Source organism: Thermobia domestica, chromosome 10, assembly GCF_964235325.1.
Source record: "Thermobia domestica chromosome 10, izTheDome1.hap1.1, whole genome shotgun sequence".
Classification (NCBI taxonomy): domain Eukaryota; kingdom Metazoa; phylum Arthropoda; class Insecta; order Zygentoma; family Lepismatidae; genus Thermobia; species Thermobia domestica.
In genome coordinates, this window is record NC_137463.1 from 208,433,047 (window position 1) to 208,456,855 (window position 23,809).

Here is a 23,809-nt window from a genome sequence, read left to right on the forward strand (position 1 = left end):
CGATATTTCTGGTCATTGCTAAACATTACTCATATCTGGAAATGTGCTGACTGTATTCGCTATCGTGCTATTTGGGGTTTTCCTTTGCATCAAGTGTTTTCACAATTTCAATCACTCTGCTTCGTGTGTTATGTTGTAGCAACACCGCACGTGCCTCATTTCGAACCTTCGACTGCATATTCACAGTACTTCATATTCCGAACTTCATTATTGGGCACCACACTTTGTATCCGTTTGGGTTATCGTCTTGGCACAAGGAAGTACTGTTAACAGGTGGGGAAGTCGTCCATTCATAACCCTTTCGAGCCATCTTCACTCGGTAGATTATCCGGGAATCCCTATGCTCCTTTGGGGAATCCCTTCCGCAGGCATTGCAAGATTATGAAACATGCATGTTTAACAAGAGTAGGTATGACTTCGCTGGTGAGTTTTCAAACCGCACCCTCTAGGTTGAATAGTTTCTGAAATATACGCATTTGAAGATTCATTTCCCACGGTTTCGGCGCCTTATATCCGAAACAACGCGTTTTCGGACCCATGTTTACTGAGCGTTTTTGTTTCTTCGTATGAGAGGATTTACCTCCCGACGTTTGTCGGTGGAATTTTTTGACACCCGATATATGTAAGATGCGTACCGTAAGACAGGGTTACTTTGCACTTCAGAGATAACTTTGCACAAAATGTAAAAAGAGTTGCACAGTCCTCTGTCAGTGAAACCATGAACTGTAAAGAGAATGTTTCAACTGCCACCGTAAGATAGAACATCTAACTCTATTTTGGCTATAATGTTGGCGGTTAATATCAGTCCTAATTACCCGGAGGATTTGTTGTTGTAGAGGTATGGAAAGCAGTCACTGTAAAGGCCGACAAAATTTCAAAGATATCACCTACAAGAATTTCCGGCAAAGTTAAATCAGTTTCGTAGAATACTACTGTGTATAATGGGACTTTAAAGCAATAGTTGAAATTGAAGTGTAAAACGTTTTAAAGTCATAAAAAATAAAACTGGGAAAAGACAGTTTTAGCCTCTAATCAGGGTTACTTTGCTCCGCTCCAAGTATCCCTTTAGATAGGAAATTACTACTGCTGGCACCTCCTGCTTTCTAATTTTAGGTAAATTTCCTATTTAGGTAGATGCTGAAATGAATTTCTTGTTGGAAAAATAAATTACGAAGAGAGGGGCTTCACTCAGAAAAGATTAGGCTTTAAAAAAAATCACTAGACTTTGGTGGGGAGGGGGACTTGAAGCTTACAGGTATAGGAATGGCTAACATTAGATTTTTAAAAAGAAATCATGCAATTTGGGTGGGTTTCAGCCTGAAGACTTCAAACCCCGTAAATCTTCCAATGATTCCGTTTGAAATGATATTCTTGGACATAAAGAGCAACCAAGGCAAGTCAGTTTACGGGGATTTTTATTCTGTTCCTGAGTTGGCATTCTTGTGAGACATATGCTAAACTATCAGTATGTGGTTCCTGTGCCAGTATTAGAAAACACATAATTATCTTTACAAATATCGATAATTCATACTAAGTACTGACACCGGTACCATAATTCTAATATCAATATTTGTAGACTGCATGCAGTTTTGTGTAGGAAGTGAAATGTATAAGTACAGAAGGGAAAACATTGCAAACATTGCACAGAAACGTTATGTTCGTGTGTTGAACATACTTTTTTGTATGTTGTGCAAAGTATCTTCAACTACGGGGTTACTTTGCACCGAAGTTTATATTTCAATAACTATGGTCACACTTAACGTTTACTAATGCACTTGCACGAATGTTGTTCTCTTTTATCTAGTTATTATATGCTTATATACAGTGTTCTAAATCTTTTACGTTAGTAAGTTGCATGCGACTTTCTTTGAAATTCCTTAAATCTGGTGCAAAGTATCTGGTCTTAAGGTATCCTGTAAATGATGTGTTCTAAAAAATATCCTTTCTTTATATATTCGAAATGTTTGAAGAATTCAATAAAAGGAAACGGCACTGGCACTTTATTTCCAATATTTTTGTTCAATAATAGCAAAAAATAATTAAATTAGAACTAAATACTTAAATATAGGTCCATGCTCTTTGTCGCTTTCATAACTATGCAATTGCAATAACCACTAGAATTGAAACAATGAAATGGAATCCTTTAATTTAACGTCCCACAATTATGCCCTTTAGGCTAAGGGAATAGACGATTAAGGTAAGTGAATGATGATGGAAGAATTGGTGGAATGAGAATGTTAGAGAAAAGGAAGCCCCGCCCCACACTGACAATTAGTGCTCTCAAACGGGTCAGGTCAACTCGGGTCGGGTTATCGGGTCAGCTCGGGTCGGGTTGTCGGGTCAGGCTAATCGGGTCGGGTTGTCGGGTCGGGTCAGTCGGGTCAGCTCGGGTCGGGTTGTCGGGTCGGGTTATTGGGGTCGGGTTGTCGGGTCGGGTCAATCGGGTCAGCTCGGGTCGGGTTATCGGGTCGGGTCACTCGGGTCGGGTTGTCGGGTAGGGTCAGTCGGGTTATCGGGTCGGGTCAGTCGGGTCAGTTTACTTTGGTCAACTGAGTTTAGGTTGAGTTTAAACTCGGCTGGAGTCGAAAGCTGCTGTTTTTCACTAGCTGCCTAATTAAAAATAGCAATTTTCAATTGATTTTATAGAAACCATAAATCTATTTTGAACACTTGCAGCTAGTGTTTTTATGATAAATGCTTATTTTTCTACTTGTGTGTACTTTAATTTTTAAATGTGGAAGATTGATTTTACCAATCGACTGTAATATTAATATCTACGCCAATATGGAATCTGGATTTAAAACAAAACTAGAAGTTGTTTAAGCAACGCCAAAAGAGAGATTGGATATGGACGACCAAGCCCAAGCACGGCCGCGGTGGCTCAGTGGTAGAGAATTCATCTCTGGTGCATGGTGTCCAGTAGCGTAGCTAGAGTTTTTTTTAGGGGGGCCAATGAAGGGCCCAAGAGGATTTTGAGGGGGACATCTCCAATATATATATATATATATATATATATATATATATATATATATATATATATATATATATATATATATATATATATATATATATGTGTGTGTGTGTGTGTGTGTGTGTATTCAAGGTGAATGTTTCCATCTTTATTGTTCATGATTTTACTCTTTGTAAAACAGTGAAAATATAAGAATTTAGTACCTCAAACAACTAGGATTCATTAATGCAATTGATTTCTAATATAAGTAAATAGTTATTTAATCATGGCGTTTAGAATATGTGTAGCTGGTTGACTTAAGTGGAAACAAATACACTTTTACAGGTAAAGAAAATAACTTATAGGTTCATGCCTCTACTTGAAGAGGATCTTTCTATTCGTGTGGGCAGCAGCAAACATATCCACAACTTGTTAAAGATCTAACGATTTAGCAATTTTCTTCTCAATATAAAGTAACACTTAGTTTTTCAACCTATCATGAGTCATTGACTAGCGTATACAAGTCTTTAATCTTTTCAAAGAAGAGAATGACCTTTCACATGTAGCACTAGAAACTGATATAATCACAGAGATGATACCTAGCTTGTAGGTTTCTAGGAATGCGTTTTTGTAGACACAAAGATGATCAACGAAATTCGTTAAGGAGTCAGCTTTCGTTTTCTTCTCGTCTTCATACAACTTAATTGTTAGAGCAACCCACATTATGCTTTATTTCTTGTTTAATTATGCTTTTTTTAAATTATGCTTTATTGTTAATTTCAATGATTATTTTACATTAATCGTGTATAATGTATATTTATTATACATCAAATATTCTAAATATCTTGATCTATTTATTGATATTTTTTGCAACTAGTTTCTCTCATATTTAATGAACTTTCTACTTAATTCATTTTAAAGAGATGTGCTTTGCTCGAATAAATTTTTTCTATCATTTGTGTGCGCCTTACAGGTACATATATACAGAAAGGGAAAGTAAAAGATGCCACCGAAGTACAGAAAGTGCTTAAGTTCAAAAAGTAAACATAACAATACAGTGATGACGCCAGAGGGGGGCAAGGGGGGCGAGCGACCCCCTAGTAGCTACTTCTGCCCCCCTGACTGCCGCCTAGACTGCCCCCCAGACTCGTACAATCTTTAAACATTCTTCATGTATTATTATATATCAGTATCATAACCAATCTCACTGACAAATTGTAGTCTACTTTCCATGAATATACTATGTGGCAGATTAATCCTCAAGCTTTCTTCTTTGAGCGTCTGGGTATGCACGCATATTTCTGTTTTCTAATTTAGCCCCTTTTGAGGTAAATTTTAGTTATACTTCTTTCTTATGATTTTTAATAATTGTGCCTAGCGAACAATAGTAGATTTGGTCGACTTGTTTTCTTCTCATTGGATCAACTTCGATTGGAAACGAAAGAAAGGTAAAACCAGTTACGTAACTGGTTTGTATTTGTCCAGGTTTGAAGTTTTCAGTTTCATATTTTGTTTTATTTAAAACTTCTTTTTTCTGAAACATTATTCTCGGCTTCCAATATTCAGAGGATGTGCTTATAACAGCTTAGTTTGCAACTACTAGGGCTTAATTTTTTGAAGGAGATAAAAAGAGTTGTGTTTTCCCTTCCTCCAAATGATAATAATAAAATTATGGAATGAAATTGATTCCCAATAAAATGTATTGTCAGAGTGCTGATCTTTAGTTAGTAATTGGTTTATACTAGTGCTCCTTTACTTATTTTGTTTCAAAGTACTGACGTGACGTCTACCTTATTGACTAGGAACTGCTGAAAAATTCGTAGCCCAACCCAGAAGGAGTGCACGTGGATTCGTGAAGTTTTACTTCTTCTTCTCTTCCCCCGAGAGTCAATATACTACCTTGTACAGTGCTCCAGCTTTTGCAGAAAAGTTAAAAAAAAATCTCGATTTCCTCGCACCACTGTTCGTAGCACTACCCCTATCAGACTAAAATGGCATCTTTCAAGTGTTATTTAAGTTTGGGAAATAAGTACACGTAATAGTTAGACGGAGCTAAATCTGCGGAATAAGAATGATGATCTAGACATTGAAATCCTAGATTATGCAATGTCAGTTATGTTCGCAGGGGCTTGATGGACAGGTTTATTCTCCTGAAGGAACAGAATTCCTTTCTTTTCTTTTTCCGCAGCGTTGAACTTTGAATTTTTCTTTCAGTTTTGTAAGTAATGTAGAGATTCTGGATTAAATATCTGACCATTGAGGAGGTAGTCTACCACTCCATACTTATACCAGAAGAATGTTCCAAACAGTTTCTCAACCTACTTCTGTGTCTTGAACTTTTTGGGGCGATGGAGAAATTAGTGCTACTACTCCATTGACTGTTGTTCCGATTCAGGATCATAGTGGTACAACCATATTTCATCTATGGTTACTATTCGTCAGCGAAATTGATCAGCATTACGGTCAAATTGGAAGAATACTTCTCTTAATGCCGTTATCCTTTTATTCTCCTGACATATATTTTGGGAACCCATTATGCCGAGAACTTGCGCATACCCAAGCCATTCTGAACTATGCTACCGACGAGTTCCAAAGAAATGTCCAGAATCCCTGACACAAGTTTTGCTGAGAAGGTAAAAACTGAGAAAGCGGGGTGCAGACCTCAGACTATAATAAATATAAATAGCTTAAATTATTTTTGTCACACAAAAACTTGGGTGGCCTAGGCCCTCCGGCCCCGGGCTATATCCACCATTGGCTGAAATGCTGCAATTTTCAAGAATAATGTCACAAATTGCATCCATGATTCCAGGAAGAGTCATTGCTTTTAATCATCCTGGATGTAAAGCATAATTTGTTGAGAAATTGCTACGTTTATACTAAGCCAATTACTTCTTCAACACTATATATAACGGAGGAGAGTCCCGTGGTGTTTCACTGATTTCCTAATTAATTTACTTCGGTGACTTTCCTTGGTGGAACAAAAATGTTATAACAGTAAGGATCTGGATGTTCGTGAAATTATCTGTTTGGGCACACACAATCATTTCAGAGGCCTGAGAAACAATAAGAATTTCATTATTAATATGAAAATTTATATTTGTACATACGGAGATATATTTTTCTAAAGTACGGTTTGATTTTTCTACCTAGTACCTACACTCCTTCTGGATTGGACTACGACATTTTCAGCAGCTCCTCGTAAATTCTCTCTCTGGCTCTCTCTCTCTCTCTACATATATATATATATATATATATATATATAGAGAGAGAGAGAGAGAGAGAGAGAGAGAGAGAGAGAGAGATACGTAGCATATAGACGAATGTGTTACTTGTAGCATTTATGTTTAGGCTTCAAAAGTTTCATTGAAAAATATTTCATGTGCAGACGTTACTTATTTGTTAGTTACAAATTTTATTTGAAATAAGTTTAATTTATAATCATATAGATCTAACATAAAAACAGCAACGAAATACACAATGTAATGTAAAATAAGTCAAACGTAATAAATATGTCATTTTTGGTATGGCAAATAGCCGCCCCCCGAAAATGTATCTACCCCTCCTTTGCCCTCCTAAGAACTTAAAGCTGGCGTCGTCACTGTAACAATATAGTATGGAGTTCTTGCATACTATTCACTGTTGGCGGAAAAATTTCTTCTTTTACTTTCTTTTCTCCACATCAAAGGATTGCACCGGAAAGTTTACAGAAATGAAAATAAGCTCTTCATTGTTGCATTCTTATGTTCTCAATGATTTTGCATTGTAAATATTGGCTTTAAAAAATATTAACACAGTATGTTAAACTTTCAGTTAAAGAGAATTTTCCAAGAATTGTGCTATATATTTTAAATTATGCTTTATGCTTTACTTTCTAAAATTATGCTTTTAAAACTAGTTTCCCAATGTGAGTGCATTTTGGCGTTCACCCAGTGTCGTGACCATAGTGCTCTCAAACGGGTCGGGTTGACCCGACCCGACCCGACTCGGATTGGGTCAGTTCGGGTCGGGTCGGGTCTGGTCAACTCGGGTCGGGTTGTCGGGTCGGGTCAGTCGGGTCAGTTCGGGTCGGGTTGTCGGGTCAGGCTACTCGTGTCGGGTTGTCGGGTCGGGTCAGTCGGGTCAGCTCGGGTCGGGTTATTCGGGTCGGAACAATCGGGTCAGCTTGGGTCGGGTTGTCGGGTCGGGTCAATCGAGTCATCTCGGGTCGGGTTATTCGGGTCTGGTTGTCGGGTCGGGTCAACCGGGTCAGCTCGGGTCGGGTTATCGGGTCAGGTCAATCAGATCGGATCACGGTTCGGATCAGTCGGGTCGGGTCGGGTCATAGGGTCGGGTCAGTGAATTCGGGTCACGGGTCGGGTCGGGTCGGTCTTCAACCCGACCCGACCCGACCCGTTGAGAGCACTATTGACAATAGACCCCTCTGACAAGACATAATACTTATCTGACAAGTAAACCTTACGTTTGGGTGAATCGAGTTGCTGACTGAGACACATATGAAAAAGTAGTACTAAATGTGGTTAGTATTTCAGTGAAGTTGTAGGTGCGAAGCTCCAGGGATTTAGGAGATACAGCTACCAGAACATAACATGGAAGTGCAGAATAGTCTTCATACAGTTGGAGGTAAAAGCTCTGTAAGACCTCTTGTAACGACAAAAGGTGAATAACAAATATATGGGTATATATTAGGACTAGGGGGAAGTCATATAGTAAGGGTATACCTGACGGCGGCCATCCTGAAATCCGCCATTTTGAATTAAGGTTAAGTTTTTAAAATAGGAATAGGGTCATGTGATACATGATTTAAGGCGCAAATTTAATCAGAAGAACAATGGTCACGTTAATTTTGAGTTACGCACAATTGGTAAAAAGTTACAGGGAAATTAAATATTGTTGCAGCATATGTATTAGTCCTTTACCCCACATTGTAAATTTTGTTTTAATGATAATAATTAAATAGAAAGCAGGTGGATAAATATTAGGTCTATGGTAAGAGTTGCCTTGATGGCGGCCATGTTCAAATCCGCCATTTTGAATCAGACAAAAGTTTTAAACAAAACGCACAACATTTACACCTTATTAATAGCAAATTTTACCATAAATCCAACGGTATAACCATTTTTGCTTTATCATGAACCAGCATTTGTTATCGCATAAACAAGTTGCTAATTTAAGGGAAAATGACCAAAGAGGAATTGATTCACAATTGAACTTGGGTCTTTCTTCCAGAAAAGTCCTCAATTAGTACAATCAATATGTAGTTCAGAAAAGAGTGCATGACTTGCACAAATGCTCTGCTCACAGTGAGCATACCTGACAAAGGCAATCGAGTTACACTTGACACATCTGTCGTTAACAATTCCGTCAAAGCAGTAGTCGTAAGGAGAGATCCATTTAATTTTGTGCTGGTTTTTTTTTTCACGACGATAGAGCTAATACACAGAAGAAATCAGTACAGTCATTATCTTAATATACCGTCTCGTTTCAGCACAGAAAGTAAAATAGGTCCCCATATAAACTAATGGGCAATATATTCAAAATTGCGGCGGTATTGAATACACTTAATGTTGTTATTGTAAGTTATTACTCTGTCAAACAAGCTATTTTTTACACTTAAAATGTATTAATTAAAAGCTTCAACTTATTATTTTTATCGCACCCACAGAGCAGTGGCGGATCTAGTCCGGGGCCGGGGGGCCTAGGCCCCCCAGTTTTTTGAATGACAAAAATAATTGAAGCCACTATTTATATATTTTTGATAGTTTATAGTAAACTTATGATATACCTATCATAGTCTAGGTTCTGGCCTCCCCCTAGTTTTTACAGATGTATCAAGCAGAAGCAGAGGAATCGGTTTGCACCTACACCCATCAAGTAGAAAGTGGCATTTTATTATTGTTTTTCCCCCTAACTTCGACCGCCCCTTACATTTTTGGACGGCCTACCAGCCTGTCAGGCAGTCTTGTTCTGAAACGCAGCAAATACGCTCGAGCCGACATATTCTGCGCGTTTTTATTGTTTTCGCGTTGTTTTATTGTTTATTGTTTTCGCGAAGGGGCATTTTAAAGGGGTATTTATGAATTTCGAATAAATGCAAAGTATATCCTGAAAAATCTTGTTGTATAAACACTAGCCACACTTCTCTTTAAAATACTATATTTCAGAGCTATATATAGAATTGTTATAGCATTTTCCTTTGGAAAAATGATAGGAGTAAAAGACTGTTAAGGAAAGTGGGTGACTATAATTCTTTTTTTAACAAACAACATGTCTAAAGTTAAAAATTCTAGTGATGTGTACACTGAACGAACATAGATGTAGTAATGTCGTTTGCAAATGTTTCCTGTTATAACTTTCAATCGCGCTCAGATCATATAGATCGTTTATCCATAAGATATATCATATTATAAAATCCATTCAATTTTGCGAAAGCGTTCTAACTTGTAGGTTAAGTGTCTTTTTCTAGTAGTCGATTACCGAAAACAATGAACTTCAGTTTAAACTAAATAGCCTACTTTCACGTCAAAGGAAATAATTAGGATCAAAACTTTAAACAATAAAGCATTCAGTTTGCATCTTTACTTCCAAGAACATTTTTTTTTTAAGTACGTTTGCTTTTGTGTATGTTCGAAGAGGATTGGAGCTGAGAGTGAATTCCACCCTGTTAGCGCTAAGTGTATGTAGACACGCAACTGTGTGCAACACAAACAAGATATTGCGTTAAATTTATTACTCAAATTTAGTTTTGGAACGACTGGGTATCAAAGAACGCTTAAACGAGAATTTTAGGAATGATCAAGTAAAATGCATCAAAAGATTACGATCTTGGTCAATAATTAGTTTTGGGATCAGGGGCTACAAAATTTTTGAACAGCCCCGAAATCGAGTTTTCGTATTTTCTACGGAATAAGAACATCATATACTGAGTTAAATGATAGTTTGGGTTTATGTAGGTCTTCAGATGTAAGGCATAAAAGAGAATTTTTGATTGGAATATATTGGAGTTTTAGGATCAGGGATTACAAAATTTTTGAATGTCCCCTAAATCCAGTTTTCTTTTTCTTTTTTCTTTCTTTTTTTCTTTTTTTTCTTTTTTTTTTTTTTTTTTTTTTTTTTTGAATAAGTACATCATACTGAGTTAAGTGATAGTTAGGGTTTGGATACACTACATATAGTTCTCCAGATTAAGAAACGTTTTACCTGAAATAGATTGGATCTTTTGATCGAAGAAAAAGGTCGACTCTAAAATTTCTCTTCTTTCCTTCCTAATTTTCAGTTTTTCTCCTAGTCTTGATTTTTAAAAACTGTAAAACTCACGCTTTATTTTAAATTTATGTTTTATTTTACCCTTTACAACACTAGATTAACCGGACCATACATCTCTGACTCCTACCTAGTAAAGTTGTAGTTTCATTCACACAATCACTTTTTTCAGCCAAGGTTTTATACTATTCAAAATATATCATTTATTTTTTTATTTTTTTAAATCCTAGTCAGTTTTTATTCTAGAAGAATGTGTCACATTGCAATATTATTTTTAAGAGTATTAGCGTTACTTACAATGCAAGTGTCTCTCAGTGGTGCAAAGGCGCACAAAGAACTTGGTAACTGTCTACTGTGGCGTTCTATGCAGACTTGTTGATCTACGATGTACAACTCAACCTCTTTCAAAGATGCAGATACGTCTCCCTGAAAATTAATGACACATTAGTTACATAATATTAAATCTATTAATATTATTTCGTTGGATTAAGAACGATGTATGCACTGTCTTAGATTGGATTTGTGTGAGGGGATGAACATAGTCATGGAAACTTCAAACTGAAGTATTGGCTTATACTTTTGTATAAGGTTGTTCCACAGGTCTGGGCACACCATTTTTACGTAAGAAACAATTGATTTTAATCAAAGTGCTGAAATTGCAGTTTTCAGAGGTTGATATTCTGAGCTAACAAGATCGGACCAGGGACGTCATCACACTGAGTAGGAGGAGGAAACTCAAGATTTTAAATACCAAAAGTAGTAAAGTAGGCCTATTATTTAATTTTAATACAAATATATTTCTATAAGTGCATCTTTATGTATTCGCTGTAAACATGGCAAGAGAAGTAGATTTCATATCTTAACCTACAGGTCTGTAATTTTGGATAGAGATCAGAAACCAAGCTACGGTTCAATCAAAATGTTTGTCATGTACAGACCTTAAAACGACATATTAGGTAAGCTCTTCTTTGTCAAATTAATGAAAATAGGTTTTGGAGTAATAGAAGTCAAAATTCTACAGCAGATATCATATAAAGATCTTTGTCGTGTTTGATATGAAGTTATCAGTGAACAAAGCAAAATTCTTCAATTTACTTTGAAATTCGTAAACTATGCATTAACAAGATAAAAAGAAAAAAGAAAGAGAGATGAAATTATAAAATTGTTTTGACAGATATTACCGACTGCTCAGATTTTAAATACTTATAATGAAGAATTGTAAAAATATTTCAACAATTTTGTGAGATGCTTTGGAATATATGGGTGCTTCAAAAAATGTACTTTGAATTGTCATAGAAAATTTTGCTATGTTTCTTTAACAGGAGGCAGCAGAATCGTCGGTCTAGCTAGTGGTAAGTAGCGTTGCCAATCCTAACATAATGGTGGTAGATCTAGCATGTTTCAAGACACATTAGCACTTAGCATCTTAGTTTTAGCATAATCGTAAAATCTTGCATATATTTTGCTTCTGTGTGTTGCAACATAAGTAATTGATTGATAGAAGAAAATTGACGTCAAAGTTTCTTAGACTAAAGTTCAGAAATGAATCTGAAGGAGGCAATGCAATAAAAAAAGATCAAACCCAAACGTGTTTATTCCAGTCAGAAATGAAGGGTGTGATTCAAGAACATGGTAACCCACAATTTTGCAATTGCTGAGTTTTGCAGCACCCGATAGAGAGCAACGCATACCGCTTCGCTTAGCCTTGTCAGTTTAATCCTTCATCTATGGTGATATGTGAAAAATCAGCATTCCGACTTTGAAAGTGAATTGTGCAGCAGAAAAACTCTACTTTCTTAAACTAGTAAAATTGTGGATTATCATGATCTTGCCTCACACCCTTCAAATATCCATACCCTACAAGCGTTCAAAGGCTTCTGGAAAATTTCGGGATCTTCGATCAATTTCTGGGTCTTGATCACACCTCAAAACTATCGTTTTTGTAAAGAATTGTATTATTATTTTATTTTTGAATTTGTCGTTCGCGGAGAAATCAAAAACCACTTGTTTACAACCTTGAGGTCACATCCGGTTATTAGTTGAAGTATCTCCCATCCCAATTGACCACTTTTATTTTTTTGGTATGGGTAATGTTTCTAAATGTCATTTCAACTGGAATGAAGTCATTCTTCCTTTCCGTTTTAAATTCCCCTTCTCTCTCTCACACACATACTCTTTCTTTTAATTGTATTACTATTTAATAATTGAGATAGTAAAGTTAATTTCTAACCTTATGTTTATGTAATACTGACCGTTGAGAAGAGAGTCCTTGCGCGCTATTGTGCTAGATGTTTGAATATCAAGTTTTCTTTCAGTTTTGCAATGTCCCTTCTTCTATTGTAATTCCATAATATGTGCATTGACATTTAACCATAAAATTAAACAAGAACAGGACCACATAAATAGAAGATGTGTGATGGTACTCATAGAAGTGCGAAAAAATAGAGATTTAAATTGTAAATGGAAATCTTATGTTGAAAAATACAAATCGGAGTGGAATTGGAAGGCGATCTTGAATTCGAGGGCTAGTTACGTATTGGAAAACAAAATTTGTATAAAGCATTCTGCATTGTCTGTTCTGTAGCGTAGAGGTTTCCGTCGTATACGTACTTAGACTTCAATCAAATTTTTCACTGTTGAAAAAGCGAAATATTTTGCTGGGCTAGAGTGAATAAATTAATTTAATAAATAAATTTCATCCGTTATTTATTATTATTAATACTATTTGAAATTATTAAGCCTAACATATTTTTCTGCTAAATAGTATAATTTAGGGTCACAACTAGAATAATATCCCATGAATTAATTGGCAATCCTCTGCAAGAGAGTAACAGGATTATCTTGAGTAACTTCAATATGGTGGACGGACATTTGAACTTTAAAGAGCGGAAGTAGGTTTGGGAATCCTATTTCAGTTTAGAGACACTGGAGAAGTGACGTGAGTATGGGAGTTACACCTTTAGAAGACATTTGAGGTTTGTGGATCTGCTGCTGCTGTAGGTTAGGATAAAAAACCTAAGCCAAGTGTGTTAAGTTTAATCGTTTTGTCAACAGGTTTGGCACGATTATATCAAGCATATCAAGTTGGTTCAAACGGGGTGTTTTTTACTGCTTTATCCCCTGGAAAAATCGCACTCTGCGTTCAGGAAATGATTATATATATATATATATATATATATATATATATATATATTGACAACCCTGTCACTCTGTGCCTGATTTGGGGATGCTTTTAGAGTGAAACTGAGCGCCTTCCACTCACCATCTAGAATGAGTGGGAATGATTTAATATTCATATGCGAGAGGTTTACCAAATGGGGATTACTCCAAATAAGAAAACATTAACTTCATTTGATTAATAACAACTATATTTCCCAAAAATAAGATTTTATGACTGCAAGCGTTCGTGATGCGTTAATGACGGATAATTGGAATATTTGCCAGACGAGTATTGCTATGATCGAGTATTGAGCCTTTGAGCCCTGAGTAGGAGTAACACATACCTGATGGTTCTGATGATGCTCCAATGATGACCTCGATGTTGGATGTAAATCCTCCAAGTTGACGCTCCCAATTACTGGTTGGTGTGGACGAGCATTGAGTTATGGAATTCTCCCAAATGCTTATGTCGACTCGACGTTCTACGTGGATCGAATAACGTAGTCTATGATGACTGTCCGTTGACTGTCATTTGGCTGTCCGGCGATCTTTGACTAAACTCTCAAAGACTTAATTATGATGACTACTAACAATTACTTGTAGCCGATTCTAAAAACTGTTTCAAGACTCTCTCCGGGACTGATGATCCTCCAGATTGATCTCCTTGGAACTGATCCTTAGATCTGATCCTCAGAACTGATCCTTAAGCTCTCTTGTCCTCCAGTTTTGTTCAACCTGGTCCAACTCCTGTCGTCTGCTGGACGGCACGTGCGACCCCTTTTCACGTGGAAAAACAAATTCCTTCCATGTGTCAAGACTCAAAAACTGCAACTCTCGACACACTCTGATTTCTCGATTCTAAGCAATTTCCTCATATCCGTGATTTTGTGAAATGTGTGAAAGCTTACAGTTTCTCTTTTTACAATGTACAGAATTTGGCTAATGCACGGATTGACGCATTGTCTGCATTACCTTCCTGCATTGCCAGACTCTCAACGAAGACATTTTATTAACATTCTATTTACAACATTATGCTGACTCTTGAATAATAACATTCTGCAGCTTGCATTATATCAGATTCGTAACACTTAATTACCTTAACCTTAATGTTTTATAATATGCAATCCTTGCAACATGAACATTGATTAAAAATAAAATTGAAATTATACTTAATTATTAACTTGAAAAACGAGTTGTGCCACAATATGTATGTATGTATGTATGTGTGTGTGTGTGTGTGTGTGTGTGTGTGTGTGCATGGATATACTATAACAAAATGTTTTCATTCCTGATGTTAAGTTCTGCGTCAGTTGATTAAATTTCATAACACAATTTTTTGAAATTCTACTAAACGTCAATAAACACTACCGGGCTTTACTTTACGATAAACGATGGAAATTAAAACCTAGCGTTGTTTATATTTAGAACATAAGTTTTAGCCCATAGAATTTCATGAAGGAAAAGTGGCTCAATAATGCAGTCCTCATCTGGTCCGAGGGTCTCCCTAATTCAATCTCAGGTCAAAAGGCTTAACAGACTACAACATCATGAGTATGGCTTTCTTCAGGACTTTCTCTTTTGATCACATAATCTTATTTTATCGTTATTATTCACTTTCATTAATAATTAGTCTCTCTTTGCCTAAAGGCAGGGCCGATTTAAGGGAATAGCTTACGGGGACTGTAGTCTTGAGCCTTCAGGTGGACATTAGGTATAATATCATCTAATGCGTGTCATAGTTGATGTAGAACTACGTGTATTATCTTAACTTTTCTACTGTACTGTCACAGAATGTATTAAGCGAAGTCAGCAGGGGCCATATATTTTTTCTAGCCCCAAGCCTCTAGGTGGGTTTATCCGGCCCTGCCTAAAGGCCATAGCTACGGGACGTTAACTAAAAGCTTTCATTTAATTTCGCTGAAATTCTTTTAATAGTATTAATATTTCAAAAGAAACTCTAAACAAAGAAAAGAACTTACATTTTCAGACGTGAGTCCCCACCCTGTAGCTATCACTGGTTGTCCAACGTAATTTTTTCCAGGTTGTGGTAAGCATATTGGGCATACCCCATGCTTGTAGGCAATTGGTGTCGCTAGTTCCAAGAGTGCGATGTCATAATTAAACAATGTTTCATCATATCTGAAATATTTCACTTTGTCTTATGTTACAATAAACTATAGTTAATACATAGTCGTTATAAATACTTATCGTTTACCTATAAATAAGTTTATCTGTTATTTTCAAATTGCAATGTATGAAAAAATTTAGATAATTGTAGATACATTACAATGTGTGGACAACAATTTACAAAATGTCTTGTAGTTTTAAATTTAAGCCTTATTAGAGGAGAAAGGTTATATAAAAATAGCTCTGTAGCTCATGCTTGTGTTTCAAAACCCTAGCTAATCGAAACTTTTTACATCATCATCACAAAGTGATTTTACGCTCTCTGAGAAAATTAGATGTTAAGTAGAGTTTACTTTAAGCACCTATATGTCAGCTTATGCTACTAAGAAGGAGAAGGCAGACTTTGGTAAGTGAACTTCGGGGCCATATTTTGCGAGGAGGTAGTGCACATTTAAAGAGTTAATATTACAAACTGGGAGAGCGCAATGGACAAAAATAAGGGAGAAAAACCGTCTTCAAGTTTTCTACTCGCCAGATATACTGTTCGACGCGTAAATTCATCAAGTGACGGCGTGGCAGAGTGAGTAAGGTGTGCAACTCATATGTAAAGAGTCCCGGGTTCGACCCCCGAACGAGTCAATCTTCGTTTTGTTTTTTGCTTCAACTAATAAAGTAACCATTTGTAACTATAAATAAAATATTAATTCACCATATGCTTATAATGAATAAAATAATAGAAATTTTAAAATCACTTGTAAAATCTTTCAATGTTCCATGTTAACTAGCAAGAAAATTTAATCTATTCCGTAAATATACTCATATCACGAGTTGTATTATGGTTATGACAGTCAACGGCGCCAATTTCTCTGTAAATTTGGAGGACTCATTCATAAAAAATACATACAAACAATACATGTAACAATAAAAAATACATATTCATAAAAATACATTGGGCCCATATGAGCTTCGGGGGACGGGCCCCCCGGCCCCCATGATCGGCGCCCTTGACGACAGTCGTGTAATAAATGTTCTTGACGCTTCGTGTCTACATCTCTTGACAATGTGCGATTCACAGAGTTGAGGGGGGAAATCCCTTTGCTAATACCTGATGTTGCTATAACCAAAGCAGATTTCCCCCTCATTCCCCTTGTAATTCTCACGCTGTCCACAGATGTAGACACGAAGCGTTAAGAACATTTTTACACAACGACTGCAGTAACAATAATATTTACGGAAGAGATTAAATTTTGTTCCTAGTTAACATGGAACATCAAAAGAATTTACAAGTGATTGAAAATTTATATTGTTTTATTCATTATAAACATGGTGAATTAATATTTTACTTATAGTTACAAATGCCTACTTTAAAAAAAAGCCTACAAGAAAAAAAGGTTTGACTTGAACGAGAATCGAACCGGGGACCCTTTGTACTTGAGTCGCTGATTCTTCTCACTCTGCCACGCCGTCACTTGATAAGTGTGTGCGTCGTAGGATACATGCGGCGAGTAGAAATCTTTAAGACAGTTTTTCTCCGTCACTTCTGCCCATTGCGCTCTTCCAGTTTGTAATATTCACTCTTTAAATGTGCACTACCACCTCGCAAAAAATGGCCCCGAAGTTCACTTACAAAAGTGTGTCTTCTCCTTGTAAGTAGTACAGGGAAATCAGGGAACAACACATTAAGAACAAAATGCTGGAATATATAGTACAACTTGCGAGGTATTGCTCACAAAAAGCCCCAAAGAATCCAGTTGCAGGTTTAGGAGGTACTGTGTCATCAATATGGCCACTTTTATAGAATTTGTAGGATAATTTAAACCAGTCATTTTCAACTCCCGAAGTATGACGTAAGAGGTTTCATTTAGAACCAGAACCACAAGATAGAAGGAAAACAGATTGAACAAAAAAAAACAGAGAATGAAGTGGATGAAATGGAGTAAAACAAGGTTGACAGTGTTCGATTAGCCATGCATGCATGAGTAGGAATAAAGTGTCTGCAAAACAATCGACTATGCCTTGTTTGCCTGGCACCACTGTCTTGTATCAGCGTTAAATTTTCCGCCTTTTCCTTGGTCTGTATGAGAGGCTTACTGACAACCTGAAAAGCAAACTGTGACTTCATGGAGCATCTACTTGGAAATGACTACTTCAAACGAATATAACTTTTTTGAGAGTAACCTAGTAACCTAGAAATAAATGTCATTTTTGTATGAAATTCAAACAAATTATTTGAACAAAATAGAAAATGGAGTGCTTTATTCATAGCAATCATATTTTGAGATGTACATTTACAGAAAATGGAGAAAAGCACTTTGTCATTACACATTTGAATGAATGTTTAAACATAAATATCACAGTGGTTATAAATATTGTTTCATGTTTTGATAATATGATTGCTGGTCAGTTTAAGAGCTTTGAAACGATATGAGAAACATTTTAATATCATTTGAATATGAGAAAGTTATGCTAATTTTCAGAGTGAAAATGTATGTTACGCTCTCCATTACTCTCGAAACTGAGTACTTTCTTTATCCCTACCAATAATTTATATATATCATAATGAAATGAAATCTTTGAGTTTTACGTCCCACGTTTATGACCTTTAATACTAAGAGAGACGATGATTAAATCAAATGAACGATGATGGAACAATTTGTGGAATGAGAAAGTGGGAGGAAACGGGAGTACCCGAGAAAACCCATGGGTACGATGTTGTCCACCACAAACTTACTTGGCCGGGAACCCACGCACCAGGGAACCGACGCACCAGAGATAAGCCTTCTAATACTGAGCCACTGTGCTTCCTTCGTCTGGAACAGAGATTGCTATGAGGGAATACTATAAATTTATTGTTTAATGCATTTCATGATTTTTTGTAGTTTATACTTGATTACTGCTAACGTGTTCTGTAAAATAGAGTATAATAATTACAATGTCAATCTCTCATTTAGATTTTAACATTCCAAAAGATACCAACATTCTGAAACAACAGATCGGGTAATTATCGTTCAACATTAGAAGTTTAATAATGATAGCCTTCCCTCAATATCTCCACCTTGCCGCGGTAGGGGCTTGCGTGCTCTAATGATCCCAAGAGCTATTCTAGAGATAGCGTTGCTATCAGAGGGCTTCCCATGCCGGACAGGTCTTTATGGGTAGGAGTTAGACGAGGAGAGATATTATGGTAGTGGGCAGCAGCTCTACCATTACCACACTGACGCTGAAGATGAAGGACATCGGCAAGGCTCAGATGTGGACAAAAGCAGCCATAGGGACAGGATGTACTCTATGGCTGCTTCACTGCGAGGTGGAAGGACCTGGGACATCACCACTTTACTCAATTCCTAGAAAACAACGTGGAAAGAGAAATAAGAGAATATAATATTAGGGAATACAACACTACTGTTTCACAGAGGGTCGTTCCCGGCAGTGGAGGGAAACATTGCAGGGCCTCCTCGGTCGTCATCAAACGAAACGATTGCAAGATAGAAACAGTATGGAAAACTGGAAAACCTGAAGAGAGAAATGGAACGCATGAAGATATATATCTTGGGAATCAGCGAAGTTAGGTGGTCTGATGGAGGAGTCATGTGGAACCGGGACTTCAGAATTATTTACTCAGGAGTTGAAAACGATACAACAGGAGTCGGTTTTGTCTTGAACAAGAAGATAGGACAGAAAATTATTGGCAGCCGGAGATACAATGAAAGGATAGTAATGTTGAAGACAGCAACCGAAACGAGAAATATGACGATACTCCAAGTATGTATGGCTACATCAAGCTACACAGATAAGAAAATAGAAGAAACCTATGAGCAAATAGAAGAAGTATTGATGAAAGCTGAAGACCAGGACAATTAAGACGAAGAGTAGGGTAAGTGTGTAACACGCGACGGAAGAAATAGAACACGTCACTCTGCGTGAACACTCACGAAGGCGACGTGAACGGCCCGAGTCGCCAGCTTAAGATGACATCCCAAGCAAGAAAACACAAACAAACGCTTCCAAATACGGAATGGGGAGAGTCTGTACCCAAGGAATCGAACATATAACAATGAAATTACAATTAGATATAACAGAAAATCAAAATTATCAAAACTGTGATTATTATTCATGGTATTATTGAATTAATAGTACCTGTAATAAAATTGATTAACACAATACATACATATAAAATATAGACATACGAATCAGTAAACATAAATCAATAACATCATTGATAAATCACATTATCTGTACATGGCATATTAATACCAATAATATCAATCTACTTCTTTGCAGATGGCAGCTGAATTTCATAATTTGTCCAAAGATATCGGAATGATTCGATAGATTTTATGATCATATTATGTATAACTTTGGATGTATTTACAAATAAACGTACCTAGGCATATGCTACAATGTTGTTAGATTGTTTTATTTCATTATTGCTCATTTTGTTTGCAACTTATTGTTATTATACATTGATAATACTTAAGTTGAATTAGCAATAGCGCTTAGTAATTCCGGTTATGAGTAGTACTGTTTAAGTTTCGTACAGGGGATTGAGTATAGCCCGCTCCCCCAGTGATTTTTAACGAATCATAGTGATTCTAACGATTCATATTAGTTCATAATGAATCGGAATCGCATGTTATAAAGATTTAAGATGTAAATCTTGTGGTAAGAAGGTTTTAGTATAAGTAGTAGTAGTAGTAGTAGTAGTAGTAGTAGTAGTAGTAGTAGTAGTAGCAGTAGTAGTAGTAGTAGTAGTAGTGGTAGTTTAGTAGCTGTACTAGTAGTAGTAGTAGTAGGAACGGGTTAGAAGCCCCGCAGGGGTTGGTTGGGTTCTGTTCTCGATATATGTAGTAGTAGTAGTAGTAGTAGTAGTAGTAGTAGTAGTAGTAGTAGTAGTAGTAGCAGCAGTAGCAGCAGCAGCAGTAGTAGTAGTAGCAGCAGTAGTAGTAGTAGCAGCAGTAGCAGAAACAGTAGTAGTAGTAGTAGTAGTAGTAGTGACTTTCAGTTCCGGTGACAAAGAACTGGGGGGAGCGGGCTATACACAAGCCCGTACAGGTATTTCATTATCCCTTTATTCATAACTTTTATCCTCATAATTATATTCATTAAACGTAATATTTTAGTTTCGTAGTACTTTTGTCGACAATATCAATAAAATTGCCATTTATTCTTTGACTATCTTTCCAATTATTTCTTCCATATTATTTGTAATTAAAACATACCTGAAATCACGCCCATTTCATCTTATTTTAATCAACAGTACACTCAAACACATCATATGGATTTCTAATAAGTATGAAATTATTACAAAGTATATGCAGCATATCCTGGTAGAATACCAATAGGCTTCTGTTAAAACAGCAGATAATTCCAAAATTACGCCATCCGATACCACATAGACAGATTATAGGTATTGTTTTGTTTACTGAGAATTTTGATGAAGCTTTAGAAATCAATATAAGTAATTGATCATCGGGATAATGCAGATGAGAACCCTGGACGGGTTCACTTATTATTGCTCCATAGCTTCTAATTCCATCATATATAAATAATGTAATTAATATCAAAGATATAAATACTTTTCACTTTACTTTTTGCTTGAACACTTACTTATTCCAGTTAGATCTCTAAATTCCACAACTATTTTAAATATTTCGATAACAGTTAACGGTTCTACTTCAATATTATAAATTGAAAAAACCGATTCTCTATATTTTTGTTGATCCTCGAAACATCTAGAAATCTACCTTTTTCGAAGTCTTATTTATTTTCTTCTTTTGAGTTAAAATTTTCGGGTGCAGATTTGTGCACTTCTCGCCAATACATAGAATTTATGTAGTTTTGACATTACGTTGAAATTTTAGAAGAAAATTAAGAACATAATTTAGTCATGATTATTGTAAACAAATAAAAACATATTGAATAATCATACTGCCATTTAGGAGTTTGTAATGCCATTACGAAAGGTGGGGCATTACACATGGACAAGATCAGTAGACAAAGAAAGATAGCAAATAGACTATATACTGGTCCGACAGGCACTTAGAAATCAAGTGAAGAACAGTAAGAGTTACCCAGGAGCAGACGTTAACTCAGACCATAATTTAGTTTTGATGAAGAGCGAACTCCGACTAAAGAGGAAAAAAGTGGTAGCACCAAACAAAAAATCGAACACAATCAAGCTAAGAAGAGATGAAAACATGAAAAGAGAATTTGCAAATGCGACAGACAAAGAGAGGTCTAAGGTACCTTTAGCAGGTGATGACATCGACTCGAAATGGGAAACCATGAAAGCAGGATTGCAAAAGCTGGCGACGAGCACATAGGAAGAGAAACGAGAACCCAATATAAACCCTGGATAACAGCAGAAATATTAGAAATGACGGAGCAAAGAAGACAGTTCAAGATAACAAACAAAGAAGAGGAATACAGAACAGAAGGTGCCGAAATCACATCCACAGAGAAGTAAAGAAGGCCAGAGAAAACTGATAAATAACTTATGCAAAGAAATAGATGAACATATAGTCAAAGGCAATACACGAACTTCATATAGAAAGGTTAGAAAACAGTTCGGTGAGAAAACGAAACGCACAGACATTATCATAAACAAGAACGAGACAACGCTAAGAGAAGAGGAGCAGATAACAAGAAGATAGGAGTAATACATTGAAGAACTCTACAAAGGAGATAGAGTGAACGAAGAAGAGATAGAGAAGGAAGAAGACGTCGATGAAAATGAATTAGGACCATTAATTTTACAGTGCGAATTTGACAATGCTGTGGAGAAAATGCAACTTGGTAAAGCCCCAGGAGTAGATCAAATACCAACGGAAGTGATTAAGAATCTCGGAATAGCAACAAAGACGAAACTATTTAATCTTATTAATGAAATATACATCTCCGGGAAAATACCAAGAAACTTCGAGAAAAGCATTTTGGTACCTATCCCGAAGAGAAAAGGCGCACGGAAATGCGAAGAACACAGAACGTTAAGTTTGCTTTCACATGCATCAAAAATACTGAGAAAAATTATCGCACAACGAATAGAAAGGAAAATCGAAGAACGGCTATCGGAAAACCAGTTTGGATTCAGGAGGAAAAGGGGAATAAGGGAAGCAATACTGAGTCTACGGTTGATCATGGAACAGCACATCAGAATAAACAAACCAATTGTAATAGCATTTGTAGATATAGAGAAAGCTTTTGACAACGTAGGTTGGAATATTATATTCAGAGCGTTAAAGAATCTGAAAATGGATTACGGAGACAGAAGAATGATATACCAACTTTATAGGAACCAGACAGCTGTTATATGAAGAGATCAAAAGGAATCAAGAATAAGTAAAGGAGCGAGGCAAGGATGTGGACTTTCACCTCTCCTGTTCAACGTCTATATAGAAGAAGCTTTGAAAGATTTCTTTGATAAAAACGAGAAAGGCGTAAAAGTAAATGATCGGGTTTTCAGCACAATAAGGTTTGCAGATGACATAGTATTGAAAGCGGAGATGGAAAAGGGTTTGCAGGAAGCAATTTCAATCCTGAAAGACCAACTGAACAAGAACACGCAAAATGAAGATAAATAGAAAAAAAAACAAAGTGATTAGGACAGGAAGAAGCAAACGTATAGCTAGATGGAGAGAAAATCGAAGACGTTAAGACGTTCCCCTTTTAGGAAGTCTAATATCCTCGGACGGAAGAAGTGAAAAAGACGTAAGTTCCATAATAGCGCAAACTAAACAAGCATTCAATAGGAAAAGAGGACTATTTACATCAAAAATGTGTCGTTGGACGTTTGTAAATGATTTATTAAGACACTGGTATGGAGCATGGCGTTTTATGGATCAGAGACGTGGACATTGAGAAAAGCTGAAATATCCAAGCTGGAACCATTTGGAATGTGGTGTAGGTGCTGAATGCTGCGCATATCATGGACCGAAAGGAAAAGGAATGAAGACGTATTAAAGGAAGCTAATGAAGGAAGACATATCATGAAGGTAATTGGAAAAAGAAGAAACAGCATGCTTGGCCATCTTATTCGGCACTCCGATTGGATCACCATCCTGATAGAGGGAAAGGCAAAACGAAAACTAGGAAGAGATAGAATATCTAGATGCAGTTGCGAAGAAAAGGCCTTATCAAAGTATAAAACAACTCTCCTAAGCAAGAGAAGAGTTCTAAAATTTAAAGGCTGCCCACCAACCTATGGTTGAGGTGAATAATAATAATAATAATAATAATAATAATAATAATAATAATAATAATAATAATAATAATAATAATAATAATAGTCTCCATGTTTAATGAAGCCGACGC

General features: G+C 36.3%; 1 protein-coding gene across 1 annotated transcript in view; it reads right to left on the bottom strand.

Moving 5' to 3' along the window:
• The window catches only part of LOC145662158 (trypsin-1-like), a 131,278-nt gene that overhangs the window by 23,529 nt on the left and 83,940 nt on the right, over nt 1–23,809 (bottom strand). The window contains exons 4-5 of the mRNA XM_081727492.1: nt 15,352–15,511; nt 10,511–10,639 (exon numbers count right to left, since the gene is read on the bottom strand). Coding sequence (XP_081583618.1) covers nt 10,511–10,639; nt 15,352–15,511 — 289 coding nt within the window. The remainder of the gene's footprint in view (nt 1–10,510; nt 10,640–15,351; nt 15,512–23,809) is intronic.